General features: G+C 45.9%; 1 protein-coding gene and 1 non-coding gene across 2 annotated transcripts in view; both read right to left on the bottom strand.

Moving 5' to 3' along the window:
- SLC7A8 (solute carrier family 7 member 8) overlaps positions 1–27,883 on the bottom strand; it is a 73,970-nt gene that overhangs the window by 38,442 nt on the left and 7,645 nt on the right. The window contains 3 exon segments of the mRNA XM_049768734.1: position 6,088; positions 6,159–6,308; positions 7,920–8,124. Coding sequence (XP_049624691.1) covers position 6,088; positions 6,159–6,308; positions 7,920–8,124 — 356 coding nt within the window.
- On the bottom strand, positions 27,322–27,428 carry LOC126003159 (U6 spliceosomal RNA). Its single transcript, XR_007493696.1, has one exon. It is a non-coding gene; the product is annotated as a U6 spliceosomal RNA (small nuclear RNA).

Here is a 27,883-nt window from a genome sequence, read left to right as displayed (position 1 = left end):
GGGTAGAAAGATTGTATAGCAAGTAGGGTGACTTCGGTTATTTCTTGTTGATTTGTTGGTTTTGTTTTAGATCTGGGGATTGAGCCCAGAGTTCAAGTATTCTACCACTGAGCTACAACCACAGTTCATTTTAGTCTTAAAGTAACAAAAAGGTGAAAAATGAGGGGCCGGAGGCTTACAGTTTTAGTCCACATGGCTGTCCCCGGGAGCCCCAGAGCTTTGGAATAAACCCACTTTGTTTTTGAAAAAAAAAAAAAAAAAAAAAAAAGTGCCGGAACGATAGCACAGCAGTAGGGTGTTTGCCTTGCACATGGCTGACCCAGGGACAGACCTGGGTTCAATCCCCGGCATCCATATGGCTCACCAAGCCAGGAGTGATTTCTGAGCGCATAGCCAGGAGTAATACCTGAGCATCACCAGGTGTGGCCAAAAAACAAAAACAAGAAAAATAAGGATACAAAGGGAACAGAGAGATGGCACAGGGTGGTTAAGGCACTTGTATAGTTAACAATTCTTCAATCCTCAACACTGCACAAGATCTCTTCGTTACTTCTTCTTTTTTGGGGGGTGGGGGTGGGGCTACACCCGTTTGAACCTCAGGGGTTACTCCTGGCTATGCGCTCAGAAATTGCCTCTGGCTTGAAGGGGACCATATGGGACACCAGGGGATTGAACCGAGATTCGTCCTAGGCTAGCGCTTGCAAGGCAGACACCTTACCTCTAGCACCTCTCCAGCCCCACCAAGAGTTACTTCTGAGCACAGAGTCAGGAATAGCCCAAAGCACTTCCAATTTATCCCAAAATAGGAGGAAAAAAAAGGGGGGGGGATTAAAAAAAAATAGAGGTCAGGGTGTGACTCATGTGGCAGGCACAGTTCCTTTCTTTTTTTTTTCCCCCCCACACCTTATGGCACTCCGGGGTTGATTACTCCTACCTTTGTGCTCAGAAATCGCTCCTGGCTGGGTTGGAAAACCATATGGGATGTCAGAGATGGATGCCAGGGATGAAACCCAGGTGAGCTGCATGTTGGAGTCCTGAATTTTTTTTTTTTTTTTTTTTTTGGGCCACACCCTGTAATGCTCAGGGGTTACTCCTGGCTATGTGCTCAGAAGTTGCTCCTGGCTTGGGGGACCATATGGGACACCGGGGGATCGAACCGCGGTCCGTCCAAGGCTAGCGCAGGCAAGGCAGGCACCTTACCTTTAGCGCCACCGCCCGGCCCCAGAGTCCTGAATTTTAATCAAAATGATGATAGTGTGTTTGGGAGCCTGGGGCCCCCAGGGCCATACCTAGTTGTGTTGGAATCTGGTCAGAGATTGAACCCAGGGCCTAGAGCATGCACTGCATGTGTTCTTTGAATTAATCCCTCCAGCTTTATAGTTATATTTGATTTGGGGGTTTTGTGTTTGTTTTTTGCATTACACCCAGGGTGCTCAGAACTTACTCCTTCACCTAAAGCTCCTTCTGGTCAGGAGCTTGGGAGATCATTTAGGGTACCAGGGCAAGACAAGTGTGCTACCTGGTAGCACTTGTGGAAAGTTATTCTCAGTGGGGCTTGAGGGACCATGTGGTGCCAGGAATCAAACTGGCATCAGCCACACACAAGACAAGTGCCTTAATCCTTATCTTACAACTTCTCCAGCCCTACATACGAAGAAGTTTGTATCAGAGAATGTAAAACCACAAAGGAACACGAATTGAGGTTAAGGGAGTTACAAATTAGGAATGACTGTTGAACTTTCCAATATCAAGGGACTAATTTGCAAGAAACTTGCAAAAACAACTCAGGAGTTTATCTATCGCAGCTTCCTGCACCAAGCACCTAGAAATTCTGTAGGGGAATAACAGAACAACTCAAGGTTAAAAAGAACATATGCAGGGGCATTCCCTTCCAAATTGCTCAAGGAAGGAGAAATAGGAAGCTCTGGAAAACCAACCTCTTAGGAATCTCAGTGACTAGAGAAAACCAGAGAGGAGGCAGTTCGTACCACCCAAACACACAGAACATTCCTCTTCCCTGGAGCTAGAAGGGAGGTGCAGCCTTTTCTAGTAAAAGACATTCAGGGAACAGTGAGGGTATGAGAAGAAAAAATTAATTCACATGCTTGACAGGTTCCCATCTCCAAATAATAAGGATAATTTCCACTGGGGGAAGAGAAGCAGCCCCCACCCCAAGTGAAATTCAGAAAAAAAAAGCACCAGTAGGAGAGTGCTGACAATCCCAGCTTCTTCTGTGTTTCTGGGACAACTTTGCTTAAACAGTTACAGTTACTTTTCTCTTCAGGGGATAGTTTCTAGCACCCCCCAGTGAATGTCTGAAACTAGGAGTAATACTGAATCCTATCTATAATATGCTTTTTTATACATAAATATCATATAAAATTTCACTTATAAGACATGAGAGGTCAGAGCGATAGAACAGCGGGTAGGGCGCTTGCCTTGCACGTGCTCGACCTGAGTTCAGTCACTGGCATCCCACATGGCCCCCTAAAAATGCCAAGAAGGAGTCCTAACCTATCAGTACGTGGTTTGCATAATCAAAGACATGAGTGATTGGATGCAATTTTTTGGGGGGAATTGCATATCTGGCTGTATTCAGGACTTACTTTTTTTTTTTTTTTTTTTGGTTTTTGGTTTTTGGGTCACACCCGGCAGTGCTCAGGGGTTACTCCTGGCTCTCTGCTCAGAAATAGCTCCTGGCAGGTACGGGGGACCATATGGGACACCGAGATTCGAATCAACCACCTTTGGTCCTGGATTGGCTGCTTGCAAGGCAAACGCCGCTGTGCTATCTCTCTGGGCCCAGGACTTACTTCTGAAGGTATTGAGGGAGTCGGGGATTGAACCTAGTTTGGCTGTGTGAAATGGGCCATATGAAATAGTACCCCCAGGAATTGAACCTGAGTTGGCTGTATGCAAGGTAAGAAACCTCCCTACCTGCTATACTATCTCTAGCTCCTGGAAGGGCTTTATTTTTGGGTGGGGGTGTGGACACTTGACAGTATTCAGGGCTTACTCCTGTTTGCTCAAGGAAAATTCCTGGCAGTGCTAGAGAAACCATATGGCGCACCAGGGATCCAACTGGGGTCAATGGCATGCAAGGTGTTTTTTCTGCTATGTTATTTCTATTATCCCCCAACTCCAGGGGGATCATAGAGAAAACCCATTGATCCTCAGGGTTTACTCATGGTTCTACATAGGGATCCCTCTTGTCAGGGCTCAGGAGACCATGTGAGTGCCATGACTGAACCTGTGTTAACTTTGTGCAAGGCAAGCACCTGTACTCTCTTTCTCTGGCCCCTTCCCAGTCTCCTTTACCTAAAAACATATCATCATTTACTTATTAAATAATAAAAAGAAAAAAGAATGAATGAATGATGGAAAAGGGGAAAGAATACGAGAAAGAATGAGAATTACTCAAGCAAGAAGGCACTAAATCAAAACTCAATTCTCACCCCCCTTCCTCCCACTGATACGCCAGCTCTGGAGGAGGGAGAAAGGCTTTTTATTTAATTAAAATGTAAAATGTGTTCTTTTTTTTACTGACTGGTGGCTCAGAATATTCTGCCGACTCAGCAGTGAATAATCAGCTTTGACCTAAATAATAGAATAACTGAGAGGCCACTGCCTTGCAGAAGCCTGATCTGCATCTGCAGCTCCTTCTCTCTCTCTTCTCTCTCTCTCTCTCTCTCTCTCTCTCTCTCTCTCTCTCTCTCTCTCTCTCTCTCTCCTTCCCTCTTTCTTCTCTCTCTCCCCCTTCCCAGGCAGATGTGCAAACAAGCCAGTTTCAGCAGGTTTTGCCTCTCCACCTCCATCTGGATCATTGAACCATCCTTTCTCATCTGATCTAGGATTTGACCTCATCTCCTCCCACCCAATAGCAAACCTGGCCAAGGACTGGACCACACCTGCCCCCTGCACTGATGCCTTCCTTCTCCCATATGCTTGCCAGCAATCCGGCACAGCTTCTTGCCTCTCCAACGCTCACCACACAGTGGCTGAGCGCTTATCAGTATGCCAAAATGACACAGCAGAAAGCAGAGCTACTGATATAAATACTTTCAGGTCACCCCAAGCCTGAGGGTGCTTCTCTCACTGCTTCTCTCAGTAATACAAAAGGGCTGTACTACCCTCAGATCTGTTTTCAAACAACACAGGACTGACTTGATGCAACTGGCTTGCCTGTGGAACCATCGTACCGTAGCTGGATGCCGATAAAGGGTGTCAACATGAGAGATACCAGCATGGAGTTAAGTCACTATCAAGCCTTCCTGACAACCCACTTTCTATTTCACCAGGTCCCTTAAGAGACCACTGAGGATCTTAAAGAAGCAGGTTCCAAACTTACAAAGTATTCAAGAGGGGGCTGGAGTGATAGTACAATAAGGAGAGCCCTTGCCTTATATGCGACTGACTGGGATTCCTTCCATCTTTGAGACTCCTAAGGTTTCCCAAGCACCACCAGGACTCTGAGCAGAGTCCGAAGTAAACCTTGAGCACCATTCAGAGTGGCCACAAAACAAAACAAACTGGGCCAAAGTGATAGCACAGTGGGTAGGGCACTTGCCTTGCATGGCCAGGAGTAATCACTGAGTGCAGAGCCAGGAGTAAGTTTTTTCTTTCTCTTTTTTTTTTGCCACACCCGTTTGATGCTCAGGGGTTACTCCTGGCTAAGCGCTCAGAAATTGCCCCTGGCTTGGGCAGACCATATGGGACGCCGGGATCGAACCGAGGTCCTTCCTTGACTAGCGCTTGCAAGGCAGACACACCTTACCTCTAGCGCCACCTCACCGGCCCAGGAGTAAATTTTGAACACTGCTGGGTGTACTCCTCCCCACAAAAAAACCCCAACCAAACCCCCCCCCCAAAGTACCCAACAAAGACAACAGCCACTTTTGTGGAGCAGGAGCACATTGTGTGGAGAAGTCTTGTGGGGGTGAGGGTGCTGCCAAAGTCCCCTTTACGTATACCCAGGAGGAAGGGCGAAGACAGAATGAGGAGAGGAATTGTTTTCTATTTCCCTCGAAGGAAAAGGGAGCAATAAACTTGGGTTTATAAAGAATTCTTTGCTCATTAAAAATGGAACGTACTGGAACACATAATCTCAAGGACGCTGAAAAATTCCTGGGTTGGGATGTGGCTCAGGTAGACACAAGCCTCAGAGTGTGTGATCCTGCCTGGCTTAATGTCTAGGGCCAAAACCTTTACTCCCACCCCCACCATTATACTGAGGATAGCTGGAATAGCACAAAATTCCCAACTCTGGGAGACAAGGTCAGTTCCTTACACTGCAAGATCACTTCTTTCTCTACTCAGGAGGCAGAAGTCAGATAAGATTTGTTGAACTTGGAAGGGAGAGATAAGGATTTTTACTAAGTTTCTAAGTTTCCCCCCTAGATAATAGCATCTAGGTGAGGGGTGGGTGTACAATATACCTTTCAGAGGTTGATCTAGAGGCAGGGAGCATTCTTATCTTCTGAGAGAGTTTGCACCTGCCAGCCTAGGGGGATAACCACTGGACTGTACCACCACAGATTTCCAGACAGGCGTCACTTACCTAAGGGGAGAGGGACTTAGTGCCCAGCTGCCTAGGCCATCCTATGGTCTAGTTTCTCTCTTTGCTAGTGGCCTAAACAGTCTCAGGCTTCTTGATTTCTTTTGGAGGGTAAAGGTGGTCTCTTGTTTAAGACACACAAGCAGCAGCATCAGGAGGAGAAGGAGGGCCAAAGAGATAGCATGGAGGTAAGGTATTTGCCTTTCATGCAGAAGATCATCAGTTCAAATCCCGGCGTCCCATATGGTCCCCCGTGCCTGCCAGGAGCAATTTCTGAGCATGAAGCCAGGAGTAACCCCTGAGCACTGCCGGGTGTGACCCAAAAAACCAAAAAAAAAAAAAAAAAAAAAAAAAAGGAGGAGAAGGAAGCTGCGTCTGTGTGTACGTGACTGAAACTGCAGTGACCACAGTCACGTGCCCTCATTCCCACCATCATGTGTCAGCCCATGGGCAAAAAGCACAAGGCTTCCTGCGCTATCATGTCCCATTGCTTCTGGTTCCAGCTACCCCCCCACCATCACACACACAAACACTCTAAAGAGGAAGAGAAAAGAGACCCAGAGACAAGAGGACCACCAGGAAGGTTGAGAGCCGTCGCTTACACAAACAGATGGCAGCCAGGAGCCGAAGGCCAGACTCTGGGGGGAAGCAGGTAGGGAAGAGAGGCTGCAGCACATAGTTGGAGAAGGTGAGGGCGATGACAGCCTGGTTGGTTGGGTAGATCACCAGGACAGCGATCCACAGCCTCAAGAACCTGCAAGGGGAACAAGACAGAGCTTGAGTGGAGGTAGCCCAAGACCCCCATAACCCCTGCAAGGCATGATGGGAATTCAGAAGGCAGTAGGGGAAGTCCTGGCAAGACCGGGCACAGTGGGAGAGGCCAGTAGGCTAAAGGGCGCCTTTTCTTTCTTGTTTTTAAAGCAGCTCAGGAGCCCAGCCTCCACTCAGATAGATACCCAGCCCTCCATAATCACAGGAAAATGATTTAATGAGGAAGAGCCAAGTTTCAACTCGCGGAACATACATGTTGGCGTTCTCTCTCCCTTCCCTCTCCTTTCAGACCTATCTACCGGGGCCGGAGCAAAAGCACAGCAGTAGAGTGTTTGCCTTGCATGCTGCTGATCCAAGACAAATCCAGGTTTAATCCCTGGCATCCCATATGATTTCCAGAGCCTGCTAGGAGTGATTTCTGAGTTCAAAGCCAGGAGTAACACCTGAACACTACCGGGTGTGGCCCAAAACCCAAAAATAAACAAAACAAACCTGAATCTATCTACCAGGCTGCGTCCACCCCTCCAGCATCCAATGGTGGAAAATAAAAATTATGACCCCAGTTATTTGGGGGGGGGACATCTAGGATAGATGTTTGGTGTCATATGCAGCTTTGCTTAGGACTTATTCCTGGCTGTACTCAGGGATCACCTGCATATGGGGAACTATAGGGGATACCAAAGATTAAACCCAGGTGACTTTATGCAAGCAGGTGCTCTACCAACTGTACAATCTCTTTGGCCCCATCACCCCCTGGTCTTGTTAATAGTGTGAAGACTTAAACTGTCAGAGAGGGGCCAGAGAGATAGCACAGCGGTAAGGTGTTTGCCTTGCATGCGGAAGGTCGCTGGTTCGAATCCCGGCATCCCATATGGTCCCCTGAGCCTGGCGGGGGCGATTTCTGAGCTTAGAGCCAGGAATAACCCCTGAGCATTGCCGGGTGTGACCCCCCCCCAAAGAAAAAAAACTGTTAGAGAAAAGGCATGAGTGGGGGGGGAACGTGTAGCAAATGTCCCCCATCTCCTTAAGCTCACTAGTGGTCTCTTGATCTAAAGCTCTTCAGTAGCACGACTGTGGAAGTTGAGGAAATTTTAGATGAGGGTCTGGCTGGAGAGGGAGGTCTTCATACCTGATAATGTGAGATGGATCTACTCTTACTTCAGATGGAAGGAGCTTTGCATTAGGCCAGAGAAATGGTACAGGGTTTAAGACACTTTCCTTGCATGTAGCTTAACCTAGCTTGATCCTTGGTACCACATATGGTTCCACATATGAGCATCGAGCAAGGAGCAAGCCCTGGTAGCTACCTGATTTGGTCAACTCCCTCCACCCAGGAATAGTGTGGTGGGCTTTGCATTGCCAGGTACATAATATTGTTTGAGGTTAGCCTGAAGTGGAATTCTAGTTTGCTCTTCTCTTACAATCTTGACAAGTTAGATCAACAGAGGGATGACAACAACACCTCCCCTTGCTCTGCCACTCTCAGGGCTACAATAGCAGAAATCCCAGCTATTTTTTTTTTTCCTCAGCACACTGGAAAACCTATCCCAGCCTCAGCTTCTAGCACCATGCAGAGCACTGCAGATCCTCTTACCCGGCCAGTCCTCCAAAAATGTCCTTGACATAGGAATAATCCCCTCCAGATTTGGGGATGGTGACGCCAAGCTCTGCGTAGCACAGGGCTCCCACAGCCGTGATAAGTCCCGTCAAGATCCAGACGATCAGAGCAAAGCCCACGGAGCCAGCATTCTCCAGCACACCCTTCGGGGAGACGAAGATTCCAGAGCCAATGATGTTTCCTATGTGAGGGATCAAGGGGAGATGAGGCATAGTCAGAGCATTTATATATAGGGGGGGCTCCGCAGGAGGTACAAATCACATTCACATCACTGGGATGCTGAGTGGGTGGTGAGTGGTGATCCCCTAGGAGGGGACAAAGGGGCAGACAGTGGATGCTTATGACCAGGATGAACATGCCATGTTCTTTCCATTGCCCATTAGTCCTCACAAGACACACCATGGGGTCAGATAGAATTTATCCCACTTTAGGGGCCAGAGAGCTAATACAGTGACTAAGGTATTTGCCTTCCTCGTGGCTGACTAGGGTTCAATCCCCAGCATCCCATTAGTGAGTACCACCAGGAGTGATTCCTTTTATTCTTTTTGTTTGTTTTTGGGCCACATACCCGGCAGCACTCAGGGATTACTCCTGACTCTGTGCTCAGGAATTGATCCTGGCAGGCATGGGGAACCATATTGAATGGAACCCAGGTCCATCCTGGGTCGGCAACATGCAAGGCAAACACCATACCGCTGTGCTTTCACTCCGGCCTCCCTACCAGAGTAATTTCTGAATATAAAGCCAGGAATGAATAGTGAGCATTACCTGGTGTGCCCCCACCCCAAACAAAACCAAAACAAAAAAATAATTTATCCCATTTTAGGAATTGGGGAAATAGCTCTTCAGCTCTGTAAGAGAGGCCTGGTTTGATCCCCTTGGTTCAAATTATATGATTTCCTTGAGAACCACTTTGAGTGACAAACACCCCCCTCCCCCAAAGTACTGGGCTTAAAGTAGCATCTGTGCACTATAGGCAATGTAGTACCAAAATAAATCTCAGCATTTGCTCCCATTCTACAGATGAAGGAACAGAGTCTCAGAGCTACCAGTATGTTGTCCATATAATAAGAAGTATAGCCAAGAGCTGAAGACATGGCCCCTCTCACAAGGTCCACCCATAGTGGCAAGGTTTAAGACTGGCTATTGGTGGGGCCGGCGAGGTGGCGCTAGAGGTAAAGTGTCTGCCTTGCAAGCGCTAGCCAAGGAATGGACAGTGGTTCGATCCCCCGGCATCCCATATGGTCCCCCCAAGCCAGGGGCGATTTCTGAGTGCTTAGCCAGGAGTAACCCCTGAGCATCAAATGGGTGTGGCCGGAAAAAAAAAAAAAGACTGGCTATTGGGGGCAGAGATAACATGGAGATAAGGCATTTGCCTTTCATGCAGAAGGTCGGTGTTTTGAATCATGCATCCCATATGGTCCCCTGTGCCTGCCAGGGGCGGTTTCTGAGCATAGAGCCAGGAATAACCCCTGAGCACTGCCAGGTGTGACCCCAAAACCAAAAAAAAAAAAAATACTGGCTATCAATAGCAGGACTGGAAAGGCAGGCTGTGCTCAGACTGGATAATAACCAGTTAGAATGATTTAGGAATGAGCCGAAGGGCAGAACGGCAGGTACCTGGCCACACCCCTTGGCCAGAGTTTTTCAAGTCCTGGAGCACTGTCACTCTCTTAGAAGTAACCTCTACCCATGAAAGGATAGCCCCACCTTGGTAAGAGTCATAAAAGAGCCTCTAATAGGAGTTAGCAATTTGGAAGAGGTTTATAGGAGGGCACAGAGATGACTAAACCCTTAGTATTGTGTCCTTCCAGAGGTCACTCCCCCCATTGTTTCAAGTGACCCTCACAAAAGCCTTCTGGAATTCAGGAAGAGGAAGAAAAGCAGGGGGGCAGAGGATTCTCTAGGTCTCAAACAAAGATATTAAGCCACAAAGGGGGGGGCCCGAGTAATAGCACAGCAGGAAGGGCATTTGCCTTGCATGTGGCCGGCCGACATGGATTTGATCCCTGACATCCAGATGGTCTCCAGAGCCAGCCAGGAGTAATTTCTGAGTGCAGAGCCAAGAGTAACTCCTGAGAACTGCTGCGTATGGCACAAAAGCAAAAATATAAAAACAGGATGAAGCCACCGAGGGCTAAGGACTAATTTTCTAGCTCACAGCTCACATGAGACACAAGCGAATGTAGAGAACATTCCCCTTACGCACAGTCCAATGTTCTCTGCATGCGCCCCTGCTTCCACATGTAGAAGCTGATGGGACTGGCATTAAGAGTGGATGATGGGCCGTTGGGATGTTTGTGATGGGCAGGAAGAAGGCAGTAGATGAGCATCTCCATGCCTGAGCTTTCTTTTTGTCCATTTCTTATGATTCAAGGTATGAAGAGAGCCTATTGGACAGGTGCTCTGAGAGCAATCCCCATCCCACCAGCTGCACCAACGCTGGTCTGAGGGGAGGCAGAGAACTGGAGAGGAGAACTGTAAGTTCAGTTATGTTTTTCTGCTTTCTGAAGCCACCTAAAATCCCTGCCACATCTCTCTCTCTCTCTTTTTTTTTTGGGGGGGGGGCCCACACCCAGCGGTGCTCAGGGGTTACTCCTGGTTATTTGCTCAGAAATAGCTCCTGGCAGGCAGGGGACCATATGGGACGCCAGGATTCGAATCAACCACCTTAGGTCCTGGATCGGCAAATCCTTAGGTCCTGGATCGGCAAATCCTTAGGTCCTGGATCGGCAAGGCAAATGCCACTGTGCTATCTCTCCAGCCCCGCTGCCATCTCTTAAGGTTTAGATTCCATTCTGGGCTCAGAGAGAGACAGATTGTGACACTGCTATAAACTTACCTTTTCAAAACTAACTTATGGAACTCAACTACAACTCAACCCCAATCGAATCCTGAAACTTTCACTTCTGCACCAAAATTTGGTATTTTATCCCCAGGCCACCAGGATAAGGGAGGGCCTGGGATATGTGGTTAGAGCACAGTGATAGAGCACATGCCTTGCATTTATGAGGACCTGGGTGTAACTCTTCCACTGTCTAACAATTACATTCTATCATATTCTGGGAAGCAGAGTGCCCTACCCCTTTTCTAATTTCCACATCATGATATGAGTAACAGGAGAGGGCCAGATGGGAACAGAAGCAGTAAATCTACAATTTAGGACTAAGCTCTGAACATTGCTAGGTGTGGCCTCAAAGCTCAAAATAAATTAATTAAATAAAGTTCATTGAGCATGGGGCCATGGCCAAATGAAGAAGAAGCACATTGCGGTCACAATTCTCCTTCACTGAGGGCTAATAATCTTGCGATGGAACATGGCTGTGTATACTGTGCATAATCCTGAAACTAATGGACATAATCCCTCATTCACATTTTTAGTTATTTATTTATTTATTTTAATTTTTTGGGCCACACCCAGTGGTGTTCAAGGGTTACTATTGGTTCTGCGCTCAGAAATTGCTCCTGGCAGGCTTGGAGGACCATATGGAATGCCGGGGATCCAACCTTGGTCCATCCCAGGTCAGCCGCATGCAAGGCAAATGCCCTACTGCTGTGTGGTGTTATCATTTCGGCCCCTCATTTGCATTTAAAAAAATTTTGTTGTTGGGGGCCGGAGAGATAGCACAGTAGTAGAGCATTTGCCTCACATGCGGTGACCCGGGAGGAACCCGGTTGGATTTTGGGCATCCCATACGGTCCCCCAGCCTGCCAGGGTGATTTCTGAGTGCAGAGCCAGGAGTGGTCCCTGAGCACCACAGGGTGTGCCCCCTCTCAAAAAAAAAACCCCCAATAAATAAATAAATAAAGTTTAAAAAATGTTGTTGCTGTTATTGAGGCGGAAGCAATAGTACAAAGGGGAGGGCACTTGCCCTGCACGAGGCCAACCAGGATTTGAGCGCCAACATCCCATAGGGTCCCCTGAGCATCGCCAGAAGTAATCCCTGAGCCTGAGGCTCAAAACAAAAAACAGGAGCCAGGAAGGTGGTGCTAGAGGTAAGGTGTCTGCCTTGCAAGCGCTAGCATAGGACGGACCTTGGTTCAATCCCCCGGTGTTCCATATGGTCCCCCCAAGCCAGGAGCGATTTCTGAGCCCATAGCCAGGAGTAACCCCTGAGCGTCAAACGGGTGTGGCCCAAAACCCAGAAAAAAAAAACAAAAAACCAAACAAACAAAGATTTTTTTTTTTTTTTTGGTTTTTGGGCCACACCCTGTGACGCTCAGGGGTTACTCCTGGCTATGCACTCAGAAGTTGCTCCTGGCTTCTTGGGGGACCATATGGGACGCCGGGGGATTGAACCGCGGTCCGTCCTAGGCTAGCGCAGGCAAGGCAGACACCTTACCTCCAGCGCCACCGCCCGGCCCCACAAACAAAGATTTTGTTGCTGTTATTGGTGGTGGTGGAACAATCTAGGGCCTCAACTAACTGAGGTACCATCCCAGGCTCCCTCCTTCAACTCTGAAGTCTTATATCAGGCAGAGAGATTCATAGCATTCATATAGATTCATAGCATTACCCATTCTTATGTTTGATTTTGGGCCACACCTGGTGTGTGATACCGGGGATCAAACCTAGATTGACCACATGCAAGATAAGTGCCCTGCCCATCGCACTATCTCTCTGGCCCCAGGTGTTAAAAATTCTTAGATGTGCTTCCCTTTCTACTTCTTCATGCCTATTCTAAAGGAAGATTTTTCAGTTCTTTTCTCTATGGCATGTCCCCCTTAGTATTTGAGGAATGAATGTTGGGTTAGTAGGTATCATATGGCCCCTGGCAGCATCCCAGAACTCAGGACAGACACCCTGTCTTTCCTCTGCAGAGTAAACCTGCCGATGGCTAGACATCCAGTGCTGAGAGCTGAGAATGAAAGCAGGGGCTGATAATGTGTTGAAAGATGATGGTAAATCCCTGGCCAAGCAGGAATTTATCAGGACTGATCTCTAGGGCATTTAGAAGACAGCCAAGGAGAGCAATACAGTCAGGGCTATAAATCTAAACTCAAGAGGTTAGAAAAACAATACTGAAGGAAAACAAGGTTTGACTTTGGTCCTTCAGGTGCTAAAAGTTAAGAGGGGTTGGCCAGGTTTTTATCAAAGCTATTGAAATGGCTGTGGAGAGGAAGAAAGTGGGAGAATATGGAAAGATTACATCTTTTCAAGAATGAAGTAGGTCAATAACCTTTGGGGAGTTCTTGGAAAACAAACACTGCAGTAGGGACCATCATTACTTCTGTCTTGATGGTGCTCCTAAGTTTCTAGAATGTGGTTCCACCCCAAGTCTGGAAGGTGGAAAGTGTCTCACTGACAATCATTGTGTCTGGACTATGTCTGGACTCTCATATTTCTGGATAGAAAATGTCCTTCTATCACATTATTGGAATTGGTGTTGAAACTACTATACTAGGAGTAACTTTGTAACCCATGGAGTTTAAATGAAGTTTAAAAAACTCTTCCATGGAGTTGTTGGAATAGTAGTAGAGCTCATCCTATGTTGGTCCTGGGATGAGAGTTCTCATTCTTGTGGTTTTTTTTTTTTTTTCATGACCAGTGTGTGTGTGTGTGTGTGTGTGTGTGCGGGGGGGGGGGGGGGAATGCTCAGATTCAGCTGCATGCATGGCAAATCCTTGCTATACTATCTCTCCAGCTCCCAAAGTTCTCATTTTATAAAACTGGGTCTTCCTCTACCCCATCTGAGTTTTTACTTAAGATTACAAATACTGGGGCCCGGAGAGATAGCACAGCGGCGTTTGCCTTGCAAGCAGCCGATCCAGGACCAAAGGTGGTTGGTTCGAATCCCGGTGTCCCATATGGTCCCCCGTGCCTGCCAGGAGCTATCTGAGCAGACAGCCAGGAGTAACCCCTGAGCACGATCGGGTGTGCCCCCCCCCAAAAAAAAAAAGATTACAAATACTGGGGCCGAAGAGATAGCATGGAGGTAAGGTCAGTGGTTCAGATCCCAGACATCCCGGTCCCCTCAGCTTGCCAGGAACGATTTCTGAGCATAGAGTCAGGAGTAACTCCTGAGCACCACCGGGTGTGACCCAAAAACCGAAAAAACAAAAACAGATTATAAATACTAAATCTAAAAATGAATAATTTTAGAGGCCAGAACAACAGCACAGTGGGAAGGGTATTTACCTTGCACGAGGCCAACTCGTGTTCCATCTCTGGCATCCTATATGGTCCCCCGAGTCTGCCAGGAATGTTTCTGAGCTTAGAGTCAGCTGTAACCTCGTAGCACTGCCGGGTGTAACCCAAAAACCAAAACCAAACAAACAAAAAAATTTTTTTTGTTTATTTTTGGGTCACACCCAGCAGTACTCCGAGGTTACTCCTAGCTCTGTGCTCAGAAATCGCCCCTGGCAGGCACAGGGGGCCACATGGGATACCGTTATTTGAACCACCATCTGTCCTGGGTCAGCTGCATGCAAGGCAAGCACCCTATAGCTGTGCTAGCTCTCCTTCCCCCTCCCCCCAAAAAGAATTTTTTAAAGCCCAAAGTGTGCACTAAGAAACAGGAAGAAGAGGACAGCTGTTCCTATACTAAGAAGCTGCCACATAGCAAATAAAACTCAGATAACATCAATCTTAGCAACCTCTGAGGAATGCTACTCAGAGGAGGCCTTCTGGAGGTGAAGAGAACATTTACTCAAAAGTAATAGCTAGGGGTCAGAGAGATAGTTTAACACAACCAATCTGGGTTCCATCCCCAGCATTCCATATGCTCTGCCCTCAGCCAGCCCTGCCAGGAGCAACTCCTTGAGTGCTGAGCCAGGAGTAACCCCAAGTTGCTGTGTTTGCCTCCCCCACAAAAAAGTAATTCTTACAGTGCACAATTGTTAGTGCGAACACACAGTTAATATTTACCTCCCATAATTATGGCAAACCGGTAAGAAGAGATTGTGCTGCTTTCCTGGCCTGTGGCCTGACCCATTCAAGACAATCCATCAAGTTTACCAAGTAAGGGCTGGAGAGACTTACTTCTTAGAGCTGACTAAGCCCAGGAGCCACACTAGCACTGCAGAGTAACCTTCAAGTTCCTGGCAAGGTGTGGCCCCAAGACTCCCACAAATTTCTATTAAATATGGGTCAGGAGCTCTGGCTCAATGGTAGGGCACCTGATCCCTAGAACTGAACCAAAAAACAAAGAAAAGTTGACTGAATTAATGTCTGACAGCAAACTAGAACCTATCTGCACAAAGTAATGGCATAGACTTTTCCTGGAACCTTCATGTCCTGTGAATTTTGTCCAATGTGCACGGTGAGCAGAACAAAGCATCTCTTTTTGCTGCTAGAGAGAGCAGATGGGCTATTATGGCCATCTCCAATTTATAGAGAAAGAAAGGAGGGTAACTGTAATTCCTACTTTCCAAGTGGGAGAAGTGAAGGAGCTATTATTGCCCATATTTGGTAAGGCAGAATGTCTGTTATTGGCCTAACCCAATGAGTGCTTTAACAGTAGTTGCATTAGACACAAAATCTTTCACAGCCTCAAGCCTTTTTGGTTCACATGAAAATAACCACTTTATAGGTCCCACTCAATCATCTGGTTCACAGAAGACACTAAGTAAAAAAAAAACAGATTTTACTCCTCCTTTCTATTGCAAAACGTTTAATGGCAATTCACAAAGTGTTCACATCTATGATCTTACCAGGTTCCTGTAAGTACTCATTCAGGTGCACAGGGCAGATACTATCATTCCTATTTACCTTTATGAAGACTGATGTCAGAGAGGAGGAGAGATATGATCCAATCACATATGTACAGGGTACAGGCTCTGGCTCAGAAGCCAAGTCCTTGGACTCTTGGCCTGGAGTTCCTCCCTAATCCACACTGCCTTCCTTGGGATGTTGCACAACATACTTAGACTTATGGCTCTAACCTTGGACATTGTCCAAATGAAGCTTTTCTAGAGTGGCTCTGATAAGGAGAAACCTGAGGAGAGGCTTTTCTACCTCAAGCACTGAGCTTTTTTAGTATGTGTGTTGTTACAGAACTGAGGGCTTCACACATATAAGGCATGTGTTAAATGTAGTCTACTTCCTTGAATAGCTTCTTTGATCCCCATTTTTATTGGGGGGCCATATCCAAGGGGCTTCTCCCAGCTTGGGGTAAAAGGTTACTCCTAGTGATACTAAGGGGACCATGTACAGATACAACCTTGGCCTATTGTATGCAAAACATGTGCTCCAGCCCAATGAGCCATCCCCCGCCATGGCCCCATTCTTTTCTTGGGGAGGGAGGGGAAGGGTTTGGGTCATACCTGGAGGTGTTCATGGGTTACTCCTGGCTCTGTGCTCAGAAATTGCTCTTGGCAGGCTTGAGGGACCGGGGATTGAACCAAGGTCTGTCCTAGGTTGGCTGCATGCAAGACAAATGCCCTATCACTGTGCTATAGCTCCAGCCACAATGACCCCATTCTTGATGAGAAGAAAGTTAATCACAGTTGGGGGGAAAAGGGTCCCTCCACCTTTTTTCTTAGACAATAAAATAGTTCAAGAACTAGATAGTGGGGGCCGGCGTGGTGGTGCTAGAGGTAAGGTGTCTGCCTTGCCAGCGCTAGCCTAGGATGGACCGCGGTTCTATCCCCGGCATCCCATATGGTCCCCCTAGCCAGGAGGACTTCTGAGAGCATAGCCAGGAGTAACCCCTGAGCGTCACCGGGTGTGGCCCAAAAACCAAAACCAAAACAAAAAACAAACAAAAAAAGAACTAGATAGTGGCCTTCTAATAGTCAAGGTACTTGAGGCCAGGATTTCAGTCCTCTCTTTTATCCATCTAAGTCAGAAAATAATACTTTTATTACATGGATTGTCTTTAGTGAAAGATGGGCCCTAGCATGCCTGGACACTGAGGCCCAGTCTGACTTGTTCTATCAAAGAAAAGCAAACCAGTTTGTTAAAAAGGGGCCAAGTTGTTAATAGTGGGCAAGTCTTCACTGGAAAAATTGCTGAAATTGAGAGGATCCATATTTGCCATGCATTAACTCCCCACCTGTGGGCCAATACCTATTAAGGCCTTACTCACACATTCAGGTCTGTCTACACCAGAATACTGTAGCCAAAGAATTTTTAGGTGGGCCAGAGAGATAACTAAATGGATTAGAGCCCCTGGTTTGATCCCTGGTACAGCATGGCCCCCTAAGCATTTGTAGGAGGAACTATCCAATATAGAGAGCAATGAGCACCATTGAGCACCACTGGATATGGTCCAAACAAGAACAAGAACAATGGAGCCGGAACAATAGCACAGTGGGGAGGGTGTTTGCCTTGAATGTATCCAACCTGGGTTCCATTCCATATGGTCTCCTTAACCTGCCAGGAGTGATTTCTGAGTGCAAAGTCAGGAATAACCCCTGACTGCCATGGTGTGGACAAAAAAATAAAATATTTTAAATTAAAAAAACTGAGCCAGAGTGATAGCATGGTGGTAGGATGTTAGTCTCTCATGCAGACGCTGTGGGACAGATCTGGATTGGATCCCCGGCATCCCATATAGTCCCCAGAGCCTGCCAGGAGCAATTTCTGAGCTCAGAGCCAGCATTAACCCCTGAGCGTTGCTGGGTGTGACCCAAAAACCACAAAAATAAATAAAATAAAATAAAAAGTTTTAAAAAGAATAAAAGCATTTCCAAGGTCACAGAGTTAAAAAAAATTTTTTTTTGGGCCACACCCGTTTGATGCTCAGGGGTTACTCCTGGCTAAGCACTCAGAAATCGTCCCTGGCTTGGGGGGACCATATGGGATGCCAGGGGATCGAACCTCGGACCTTCCTTGGCTAGCGCTTGCAAGGCAAACACCTTACCTCTAGCGCCACCTTGCCGGCCCCTAGAATTAAAAATTTTAACACTTACAGAATTTAAAACTTAAAGATTTTGGCCTTGGGCCTGGAGAGATAGCACAGCGGCGTTTGCCTTGCAAGCAGCCAATCCAGGACCAAAGGTGGTTGGTTCGAATCCCGGTGTCCCATATGGTCCCCCGTGCCTGCCAGGAGCTATTTCTGAGGAGACAGCCAGGAGTAATCCCTGAGCACTACCAGGTGTGACCAAAAACAAAAACTAATCAAGCAAAATTTCTACTTGGATCTCAAAGGTTCTATTTCCACAGGGTGTGAAGATCAAGGCAGACCTTCTCTATGGAAGGAGGCTCTTGGAACTGTCACAATCAGGACAAGGAGACAGCTTGAAAATAGGAAGTGGTTCAGAGAGACTAGAGGCTGAGCTCTGATCCTCATGGCAGACCAGGAAGCACCACAGGTATCTCCCCCTGTGCTTGCTCTCCCTGGGGTCTGAAAGAACAGCATCCTCAGGGAATTGCAGGGTTAGCTTCCAGCACACAGCCCAGGAAACCTGTTCCCTTCCTTTGGGCAGTATGGAAGTTCAGAATGTGCAGTTACACTATTTGGAATGGCTTGCAGCACAGTGGACGAAACTAGACCAATGGTGCCAAGAGCCACAGAGTGCAAGATCTGAGATCACAAGCCAGGCGACATGTATATTCCAGAGGCACATCCTGCTTGCTCCTGCCTCACAGGGTTATCATGAGGGTCAAAGGAAACCACCTATGGACAAGACACTTTATAACTGGGGTCTGTTAGCAAATATAATGAATGCTAGAACTTAAATTCAGCAGGGATAGAGACCAGCCCTAAAAGAATCCAAAGGGTTTGCTTTAGAGGCTTGGCTCCGAAATAGCAATGCAGAGCCAGGACCATGAGGCATTCTATGAGTCATCTGTCTGCTTGTCTAGGTATAATTTTTAGATGCTGAATGTGGGCGGCCAGCAGGTAATTGCATCGCAAGTATTTATTGAGCACCCACTCTACATGCTTACTTTAGAAGGTAACTGGAAAGCACTTGTTCATGCATGGACTTTTAATGAACTACATGGAGCCACCCACCACACACACACAGTCACTGAGATAGGCATCTTGGCAGCCAAAGAGTCTCTCTCTCTCTCTCTCTCTCTCTCTCTCTCTCTCTCTCTCTCTCTCTCTCTCTCTCTCTCTCTCTCTATCTCTCTCTCTCCCCTTCTCCCTCTCCCTCTCTCCAATCCCTGGTATCTCATATCGTCCCCTGAGCACCAAGAGTGATTTGTGACCCATAAACAAACAAAAATTTACAGATTATCATTTTTAGGTAACAAAGTTATATTAATATTAACAGTTATGAAACTGATGTACAAATTTACTGCATCCCGTTGCCATCAAAGTACCCAAGACTTTCCCACTTTCCCTAAGTCACTTCTAGTCAGCTTCTTTATTCTTCCCATATCTTCACCTGGATGATTTGCTTTTGTTGTTATTTAACAAATACTTTCTTTTTATTATTTATTTATTTTTATTTATTTTTTTTGGCCACACCCTGGGGCACTCAGGGTTTATTCTGGCTCTGCCCTCAGAAACTGCTCCTGGCAGGCTTGGGGGACCATATGGGATGCCAGGAATCAAACCAGAGTAGGCCCAGGGTTGGACGCATGCAAGGCAAATGCCCTACTGATGTGCTATTGCTCCAGCCCCTCAACAAATACTTTCTAAGCACTTACATACTAAGTGGAGATGTAGAAATGAGCAAGGTTGAGTCCCTGTCTCTGTGTTCAAAGGACTATGTGAAGACATATATGGTCACAGAGCTGGCAACACCAAGCAAACAAGTTGCAAAAAGGCTATTGCAAGTAAGGCATGGAAAAGGTCACTGGTCACTGGCATGGACTGTACAGAGAAAGCTTCCTGGAAGAGAGGAAGCATAAAACTGACACTAATGAGTAAGTAGACTCACATCGACAGAAAACAAAGAAAATGCATTGTGGGATGGTCAAGGCTGGTCACGGAGCAGGCCAGACTTGGTTTAACTGATCAGTTCTTATGAGTATGTGTAAAAGTGTGAGTGTGACTATAAATGTGTCCAACAGTGTGCACATGGGTGTGGTGGGAGTGCAGGTGAGAGGCTGACCAGAAATGAGTGTGGTAAAGTAGGAATCCTAAGGAACGAAAATCTAATATTTATCAAACATAGACTATATGATACAGTCTTTCTTTTAATACATTTAAAGCAACTTCCATTATATGGTGAAGTAAACAGCACATTTGCATCAGAATACAGTTTGTAAATAGGGAAGTAGTTCGCAAACTCAAGACTGTCCTAAAATATATATAATGAGCTCTAACTGGACAATACCTCCCTTTCCTTTTTTTTTTTTTTTTTTTTTTTTTTTTGGTTTTTGGGCCACACCCAGCGGTGCTCAGGGGTTACTCCTGGCTGTCTGCTCAGAAATAGCTCCTGGCAGGCATGGGGGACCATATGGGACACCGGGATTCGAACCAACCACCTTTTGGTCCTGGATCGGCTGCTTGCAAGGCAAACTCCGCTGTGCTATCTCTCCGGGCCCTTACCTCCCTTTCCTTAACAACTGATGCAAATCACGGGAAAATTCATTACGTAGTTTCCATTTCCAGCATTAGCCCCACTTAGCACATACTTCCTTATCCCTAAGGCAATTCAGTCTATGTCAGTTGCTTAACTAGATACTTGATGCAAAACTATGCTCTAAAATAGCAGCTAAAAGCCTATATGCATTTCACACAAGCAAATGATCACCTTTAAGAGCTCTCTTTGTATATACAGATTTAGGTGAGAAAGGTAAATTAATAATTCTGCAACAACAATAATCTGGGTAATCCACCTTCCAAATGTGCAGTTCTGTGTTTGACTGCCTGGAACCTTTTCAACATATTGTGAATCCCTCTCCTCAGAAGTGACATCACAGGATATTTAAAGGAGAGAACAACCCAGCACAAAGATAGTGAAAAAGATGAGGCATGAGATGTGATCAATAAAAGTCTGTGAGAGCAAGCTTTATTCACTCTATAAATAATACAGCTTAAAATAGACTTGAGGGGCAATTTTGCTTCTTAGAAATAAATTCACCAGTGCTAAGCAAGAGTTCAGTATTATGAGTTCAATGAGAGCTGGATGTTAAAAAATGGAATGATCTGGAAATCCTATGACCAGCAAACTCCACCCCTCTTCCCAGGGCAGACAGTCAATAGTTGACCAGCTTTAGTTCTTGAATGAGAGACTTTGAAAGAACAGGGGATTGAGGTATTGTGTGGGTATCTGGTGGGAAGGGAATTAACTAGACATGCGACCCCCTGCACACTCGGATGAGAGCTAAAAATTCAGAGGAAATAGTCTCTTGCCTATCAGTTTTCTAATTGATTGTCTGGGGTCACTAACAATATATTTTGTGGGCTGTCCCCTTATATCTACTTTTTTTGGGGGGTGGGCCACACCCAGTAATGCTCAGGGGTTACTCCTTGCTATGCGCTCAGAAGTCGCTCCTGGCTTGGGGGACCATATGGGACACCGGGGGATCGAACTGCGGTCCGTCCAAGGCTAGCGCAGGCAAGGCAGGCACCTTACCTCTAGCACACCATGCCGTCCATGTCTACTTTTCTGACATCCCCACTTCTCACCTCAAACAACAAAAATTCAGTGATGGGCTGGAGTGCAACAGCACAGCAGGTAGGGTGTTTGCCTTGCATGTGGTCGACTAGGTTCCATCCCCAGCATCCCATATGGTTCCCCAAGCCTGCCAGGAATAATCCTTGAGTACCACCGTGTGTTGCCAAAACCAAAAAAATATATGTATATATATTGACATGTGTCTTTGAAGGCAGCCTATTGCAGGATTAACCCTTGGAGGAAAAGGGACCACTTTGGTAGCAAAGTAGCTGAAAAGGCCACAAGCAGGGAACATCTCCTTTGGTGCCAGGCCACTGAGCTGATCTGACTCAAAAAAAATGTCACCTTTAGGTCATCTGATCTGGGTACAGGGTGTTTTTGTTGATGCTTTTCTAAATAAAAATGGGACTGCTTAGTTCAGTTTCTTGGGCGCCATGCTTACCTGCTGGGTGCCTATTTTCTTGTGCCAACCCTAAGGTTTCCTGCTAGTCCCTCATAACTATGGCATTTTGCTCTTTGAGAGAACATATTATAATCCTGCCAGTAGTAGCTTAACTCAAATGTTTCTTGAGTTCTCTGGTCCCTGCAGACAGGAAGCAACAACAGGATCCCTGTGTCCACTGCCAGTGCTCCATGCTGGGAGCACTTTGGAGACTGGTGACCTGAGTAGGAATCATGGCTTCTACACTATGTAATGACTGAATCGTTTCAACCCATTCTTTCTCCATTATTTCAGGGGCATAAATGAGCACATCCATCCATAAATTACTGATCAGGGTCTGGTGCAGAGCAATCCTCAGTAAATGGTAGCTACTTATTATCGCCCTGTGGGAGGTAGTGAGGGTCAAAGTCTCTATTCACCTAAATGTTTGTTTTGACAAGTCTCCTAGCTAGATTCTGTCTCAGAGTTTTCTTTGAGAACAATAAGAGCTTTAAAAGTGTTTTCATCCTGAATGAATCACATTCTAATTCCTCAGGTTAAAAAAAATATATTGAAGTACAAATTCAAGAAGCAATTTTCACACTCTCCTCCAGTTAACATTTGAGCAGTTTCAAATTGAATGCTAGAGCCTAAAACACAAGATAGTCTAAAGTGATATAGAAGTTGAAAAGTCCTAAATATCCCTGGGACCTCAAATGTTTCCCAAACAGTCTCGTGCTATTTCAGTACAACTATACCTATAGCTCACACTCTGTGTTGACAAATAGAAACTTTAATTAATTTATTTATATAAGTTTTTCTGCAACTTTTTCTGTAACAGACATTTAAGGTCTCCCCAGATCTCACTCTTAGGTTATTCCTTCCAGGGTCTCTCCTCTAGTGCCTCTCTATGCCTCCTTTATGCCCCACTCTCTGACCACACAATAACCCTCACTACTCCTCTTGGTTGCCAGTTAGAAATGGGAAATGTTATACTTCAAAAAAAAAAAAAAAAAATCAGGGCCCGGAGAGATAGCACAGCGGCGTTTGCCTTGCAAGCAGCCCATCCAGGACCAAAGGTGGTTGGTTCGAATCCCGGTGTCCCATATGGTCCCCCGTGCCTGCCAGGAGCTATTTCTGAGCAGACAGCCAGGAGTAACCCCTGAGCACCGCCGGGTGTGGCCCAAAAACCAAAAAAAAAAAAAAAAAAAAAAATCAGTCATAACATCCTGGCAAATTATCTACCAGTTCTATCTTTTTTTTTCTTTTGGTTTTTGGGTCACACCCAGCGGCACTCAGGGGTTACTCCTGGCTCTGCACTCAGAAACCGCTCCTGGCATGCTTGGGGGAACCATATGAGATGCCGGGAATTGAACCCGGGTGTGTCCAGGTTCAGCCCCGTCCAAGGCAAACACCTTACTCTTAGCTCTGTTATTTAATTTTCCCACATTTTACATAGAATTAGTTAAAATCAACTTCCATAAGTTTGTGGTTAGGACTAAGATATTTTATTTTTTGGGGGGTGGGCATACCCAGTGATGCTCAGGGGTTACTCCTGGCTATGTGCTCAGAAATCACTCCTGGGGCCCGGAGAGATAGCACAGCGGAGTTTGCCTTGCAAACAGCCGATCCAGGACCAAAGGTGGTTGGTTCGAATCCTGGTGTCCCATATGGTCCCCCGTGCCTGCCAGGAGCTATTTCTGAGCAGACAGCCAGGAGTAACCCCTGAGCACCGCCGGGTGTGGCCAAAAAAAAAAAAAAAAAAAAAAGAAATCACTCCTGGCTTGGGGGACCATATGAAACGCTGGGGTTGAACCGTGGTCCATGCTAGGTGAGAGTGTGCAAGGCAGAAGCCCTATTACTTGCACCACCGCTCCAGCCCCTAACTAAGATAAATTATATAGAATTAATAGCACTGGAACTTTATTTAAAGTTCAATAGTTGGGCCAGAGAGATAGCACAGCGGTAGGGTGTTTGCCTTGCACGTAGCCAATCCAGGACAGATGGTGGTTTGAATCCCAGCATCCCATATGGTCCCCTGTGCCTGCCAGAAGCAACTTCTGAGTGCAGAGCCAAGAGTAACCCCTGAGCCTTGCTGGGGTATGACCCAAAACCCCAAAATAAATAAAAATAAATAAAGCTTAGTATTTATTTTTTTATTATCCAGGTCACATCTAGCAGTGCTTCAGGGTCACTTCTGGTAGTTCAGGGGATCAGATGCTGAGAATTGAACTTGGGGCAAAGCATGTACTCCAGCCCTTTGAGCTATCTATCTCCCCAGTCCGATAAATACTATTGTTTTAAAAAAAAATCTTACTTGTTACAAAATCTTGACCTTATAGCTAGATTGTATCCAGAATCATTCTAAGCAATTAAGTCACCATTCCCTATACTTATTGTATGTAAAAAATGATAGTACAGAGATATAGGACAATGGATAGGATAGGATAGGATAGGATGCTTGATTTGCATGTAATTGATCCTGTTTCAATTCTGGGCATCCTATGTGGCTCCTGAGCACTGCCAGAGTGATTTCTGAACACAGCCTAAATAAGCCAGGAATAAGCCTAAGCAGAGCTGGGGGTGGCCCCAAAATAATACCACAAAACCAAAAATATGGTCTGGGGGGTGCCAGAGCGATAGCACAGCAGTAGGGCATTTGCTTTGCACATGGCCAACACAGAAGAGACCCCAATTCAATTCCTGGCATCCCATATGGTCCTCCGGGCCTGCCAAGAGCAATTTCTGAGCGCAGAGCCAATAGTAACCCCTGGGCACAGCCAGGTGTAAACCCTCAAAAAAAAAAAAAAAAAAAAAAACAACCAAACAAACAAAAAATGGGCCGAGGTGGTGGTGCAAGTGGTAAGGCACCGTGGTTCGATCCACCAGCATCCCATATGGTCCCCCAAGGCAGGAGCGATTTCTGAGCACATAACCAGGAGTAAACCCTGAGTGTCACCAGGTATGGCCCAGAAAACAAAGCAAAACAAAAAAAAAAAAAAAAAATATGGTGTGATATATTATGGCCATAGATTCTATAGATTTTATAGCCACCCAGGAACCTTTAGATATGAAGTCTAGATAAATATACCCCCAAATATAACTGTTGTATAAAATGCCCTAAACAGTCAGGAGTCACTGAGTACCTCTACCATGGAAGAATGCTGGCCTGTAGAGGGAACATGGACATGTTAGTTGGTGGAAACCTGGTCTGTGCAGTCAGCTGAGCCACATACCACAGACTCCCCATCAAGTTTCCTGTAATTGTACTAGGATTGTTAGATACCTTCTTCCACTTCCAGCAACTGCTCAGCTCTCACTGGGATACTTCTGTATGGGGAACACAACCCTAATCCTCATCTATAAAAACCAATGGGTGGGGGAGGGACAGAGCAATTGCACAGCAGGTAGGGCATTTGTCTTGTACGTAGGCGACCAGGTTCAATCCCTGGCATCCTAGATGGTCCCCTGAGCCTTCCAGGAGTAATTTCTCAGTGCAGAACCGGGAGTAACCCCTGAGCATCTACAGGTGTGGCCCCAAGACAAACAAACAAAAAACAATGATAGTACAACATAGTTAAGGTACTTTTCTTACATATGACCGAACCTAATTCCATTCCTGATACCACATATGGTCCCCCAAGTACCATCACAAATGTTCCCTGAGCATAGTCAGAGAAACTGCTGGGTGTGGTCCTCAAAGGAAAAATTACCAAAAGCAATAATCTTAGTGGCAGAGTAATGTCTTACATATTTGAAGTTGCCTGGGTTTTATTTCCCTACATAATAAATAAAAACAACCATTAAGGATCTCTGCCCAGTGTCTAAAGGAATACATGAAGGAGGAAGGAAGGAGAGAGAGAGGAAAAAAAATAAGAAATGGAAAGAAGGGCTGGAGTGATAGCACAATGGGTAGGACACTTGCCTTGCACACAAATGACCCAGGTTCAATCATCAGCATCCCCTATGGTCCCCAGAGCCCACCAAGAGTGATTCCTGAAAATAGAGCTAGAAGGAACCCCTGAGCATGGCTGGATGTGGCCCCTAAACCAAAAAACCAACAATAACAACAAAAAGGACAAGCAAAAAAATAAAGGACTGGAGAGATAACACAGCAGTAGGGCATTTGCCTTGCATGCAGTCGATCCAGGACAGACTGTGGTTTGAATCCTGGCATCCCATATGGTCCCCTTTGCCTGCCAGAAATAATTTCTGAGTGCAGAGCCAGGAGTAACCCCTGAACGCTGCTGGGTGTGACCCCCCCAAAAACAAACAAACAAAAAAAACAAACAAAAAAAAGAAAGAAAAAAAAAGAAAAGAAAAAAAGAAAGATTCTTTTCAAATTCAGTATTTTCTGCTTTCTTAATTCCTAGAGCACTTTTTTCCCTTTCTGGAACAAGCATACTCATCCTGAGTGCAATTCAGGATTCAGATAAGTTCTAAGTTTGAATCCTGTTTTCATTACTTTTTAGCTATGTGATCTTCAACAGGTTGCTTGTCTATCACTTCTATTTCTCTGCTTGGAGGAAGGAACAGTATTAAGTACCTACTATAATCTCCTTAATAGGAGAGTAAAGGAAGATAAAATAAATGTGTTGTATAATTAGACAAATGTTAAAGGCCACAGAGTGCTTTTAACAGTTGTTTTGCTTTCAGAAATACATGGATTTTGCTGTTCTTTCATACCCTAGATTCTGGGGATGCTCCAAATTCATGGGGGAAATCTAAGTTCACCTGTTGCCAATGGGTTTCCTTAGCAAAGGACATGAAGACTCATTATTAGATTAGGACACAGGTGATATTTAAAAAATTAAAACAGGGGCCAGAACAATAGCAGTGGTAAGGTGTTTGCCTTGCATGCAACCAACACAGGATGGCCGGCGGTTCAAATCCTGGCATCCCATATGGTCTCCCAAGCCTGCCAGGGGGTGGTTTCTGAGCACAGAGCTAGGAGTAACCCCTGAGCTGAGCACTGCTGGGTGTGACCCAAAAAGCAAACCAAAAAAAAAAAAAAAAGAAACAAACACAAAATAAAATGAAACAAAAACAACAACAAAAAACAATAATAAAAATATTTAAACAAGGGTGGGGGCAAAACCACAGCACAGCAGGTAGGGCACTTGCCTTTCCTGTGCCAGTCTAGGTTCAATCTCCAGTACCCATATGGTCTGCCTGCCAGGAGTAATCCCCTAAGCACAGAGCCAGGGGTAAGTCCTGTGCACTGCTGAGTATATTTCCTTTTACCTAAAAATTTAAAATGGACTTGACAAAGTTTGATGAAATTATTATTCCTTGAGGCTGGAGTTACAGCACAGTGGATAGGGCATTTGCCTTGCACACCAGCAGACCTGGGTTCGATCCCTGACATCCTATGTGGTCCCTCAAACCTGCCAGGAGCGATTTCTGAGTTCAGAGCCAGGAGTAACCTATGAGCACCACTGGGTGTTGTCCAAATATAAAAAAAAATTATTAGTCCTAACTAAGATTTTTTTTTTAAATATGGAACGCTTCACGAATTTGCGTGTCATCCTCGCGAAGGGGCCATGCTAATCTTCTCTGTATCGTTCCAATTTTAGTATATGTGCTGCCAAAGCGAGCACCTAACTAAGATTTTTCAAGTTGATTCCTTATAGTCTTTTCGACAGACACTTCTTTTGATTACTCTCTTTAGATATTTGTATAGAAGCAAATTCAACTCAACAATCATCTGAGTAATTGTATGTACAAAGTAAGTACTGTGGGGCCGGAAAGATAGCACAGTGGTGTTTGCCTTGCAAGCAGCCGTCCCAGGACCAAAGGTGGTTGGTTCAAATCCCGGCATCCCATATGGTCCTCCGTGCCTGCCAGGAGCTATTTCTGAGTAGATAGCCAGAAGTAACCTCTGAGCATCACCGGGTGTGGCCCAAAAACCAAACAAACATACAAACAAACAAAAAAGTAAGTACTGTGTCTGCTAATCACTAAAGATTCAGAAATAGAGAAGACACTGTTTGCTTCGGAAGGTTTAACACTTTGGTAAATCCCTTCATCCTGCCTTTCTGCTTTTAGTCATCCA

The sequence above is a fragment of the Suncus etruscus genome, chromosome 2, assembly GCF_024139225.1.
Source record: "Suncus etruscus isolate mSunEtr1 chromosome 2, mSunEtr1.pri.cur, whole genome shotgun sequence".
NCBI classification, from domain to species: domain Eukaryota; kingdom Metazoa; phylum Chordata; class Mammalia; order Eulipotyphla; family Soricidae; genus Suncus; species Suncus etruscus.
Note: the sequence above shows the minus strand (reverse complement) of the source record. Positions and strands in the feature narration are given on the sequence as shown.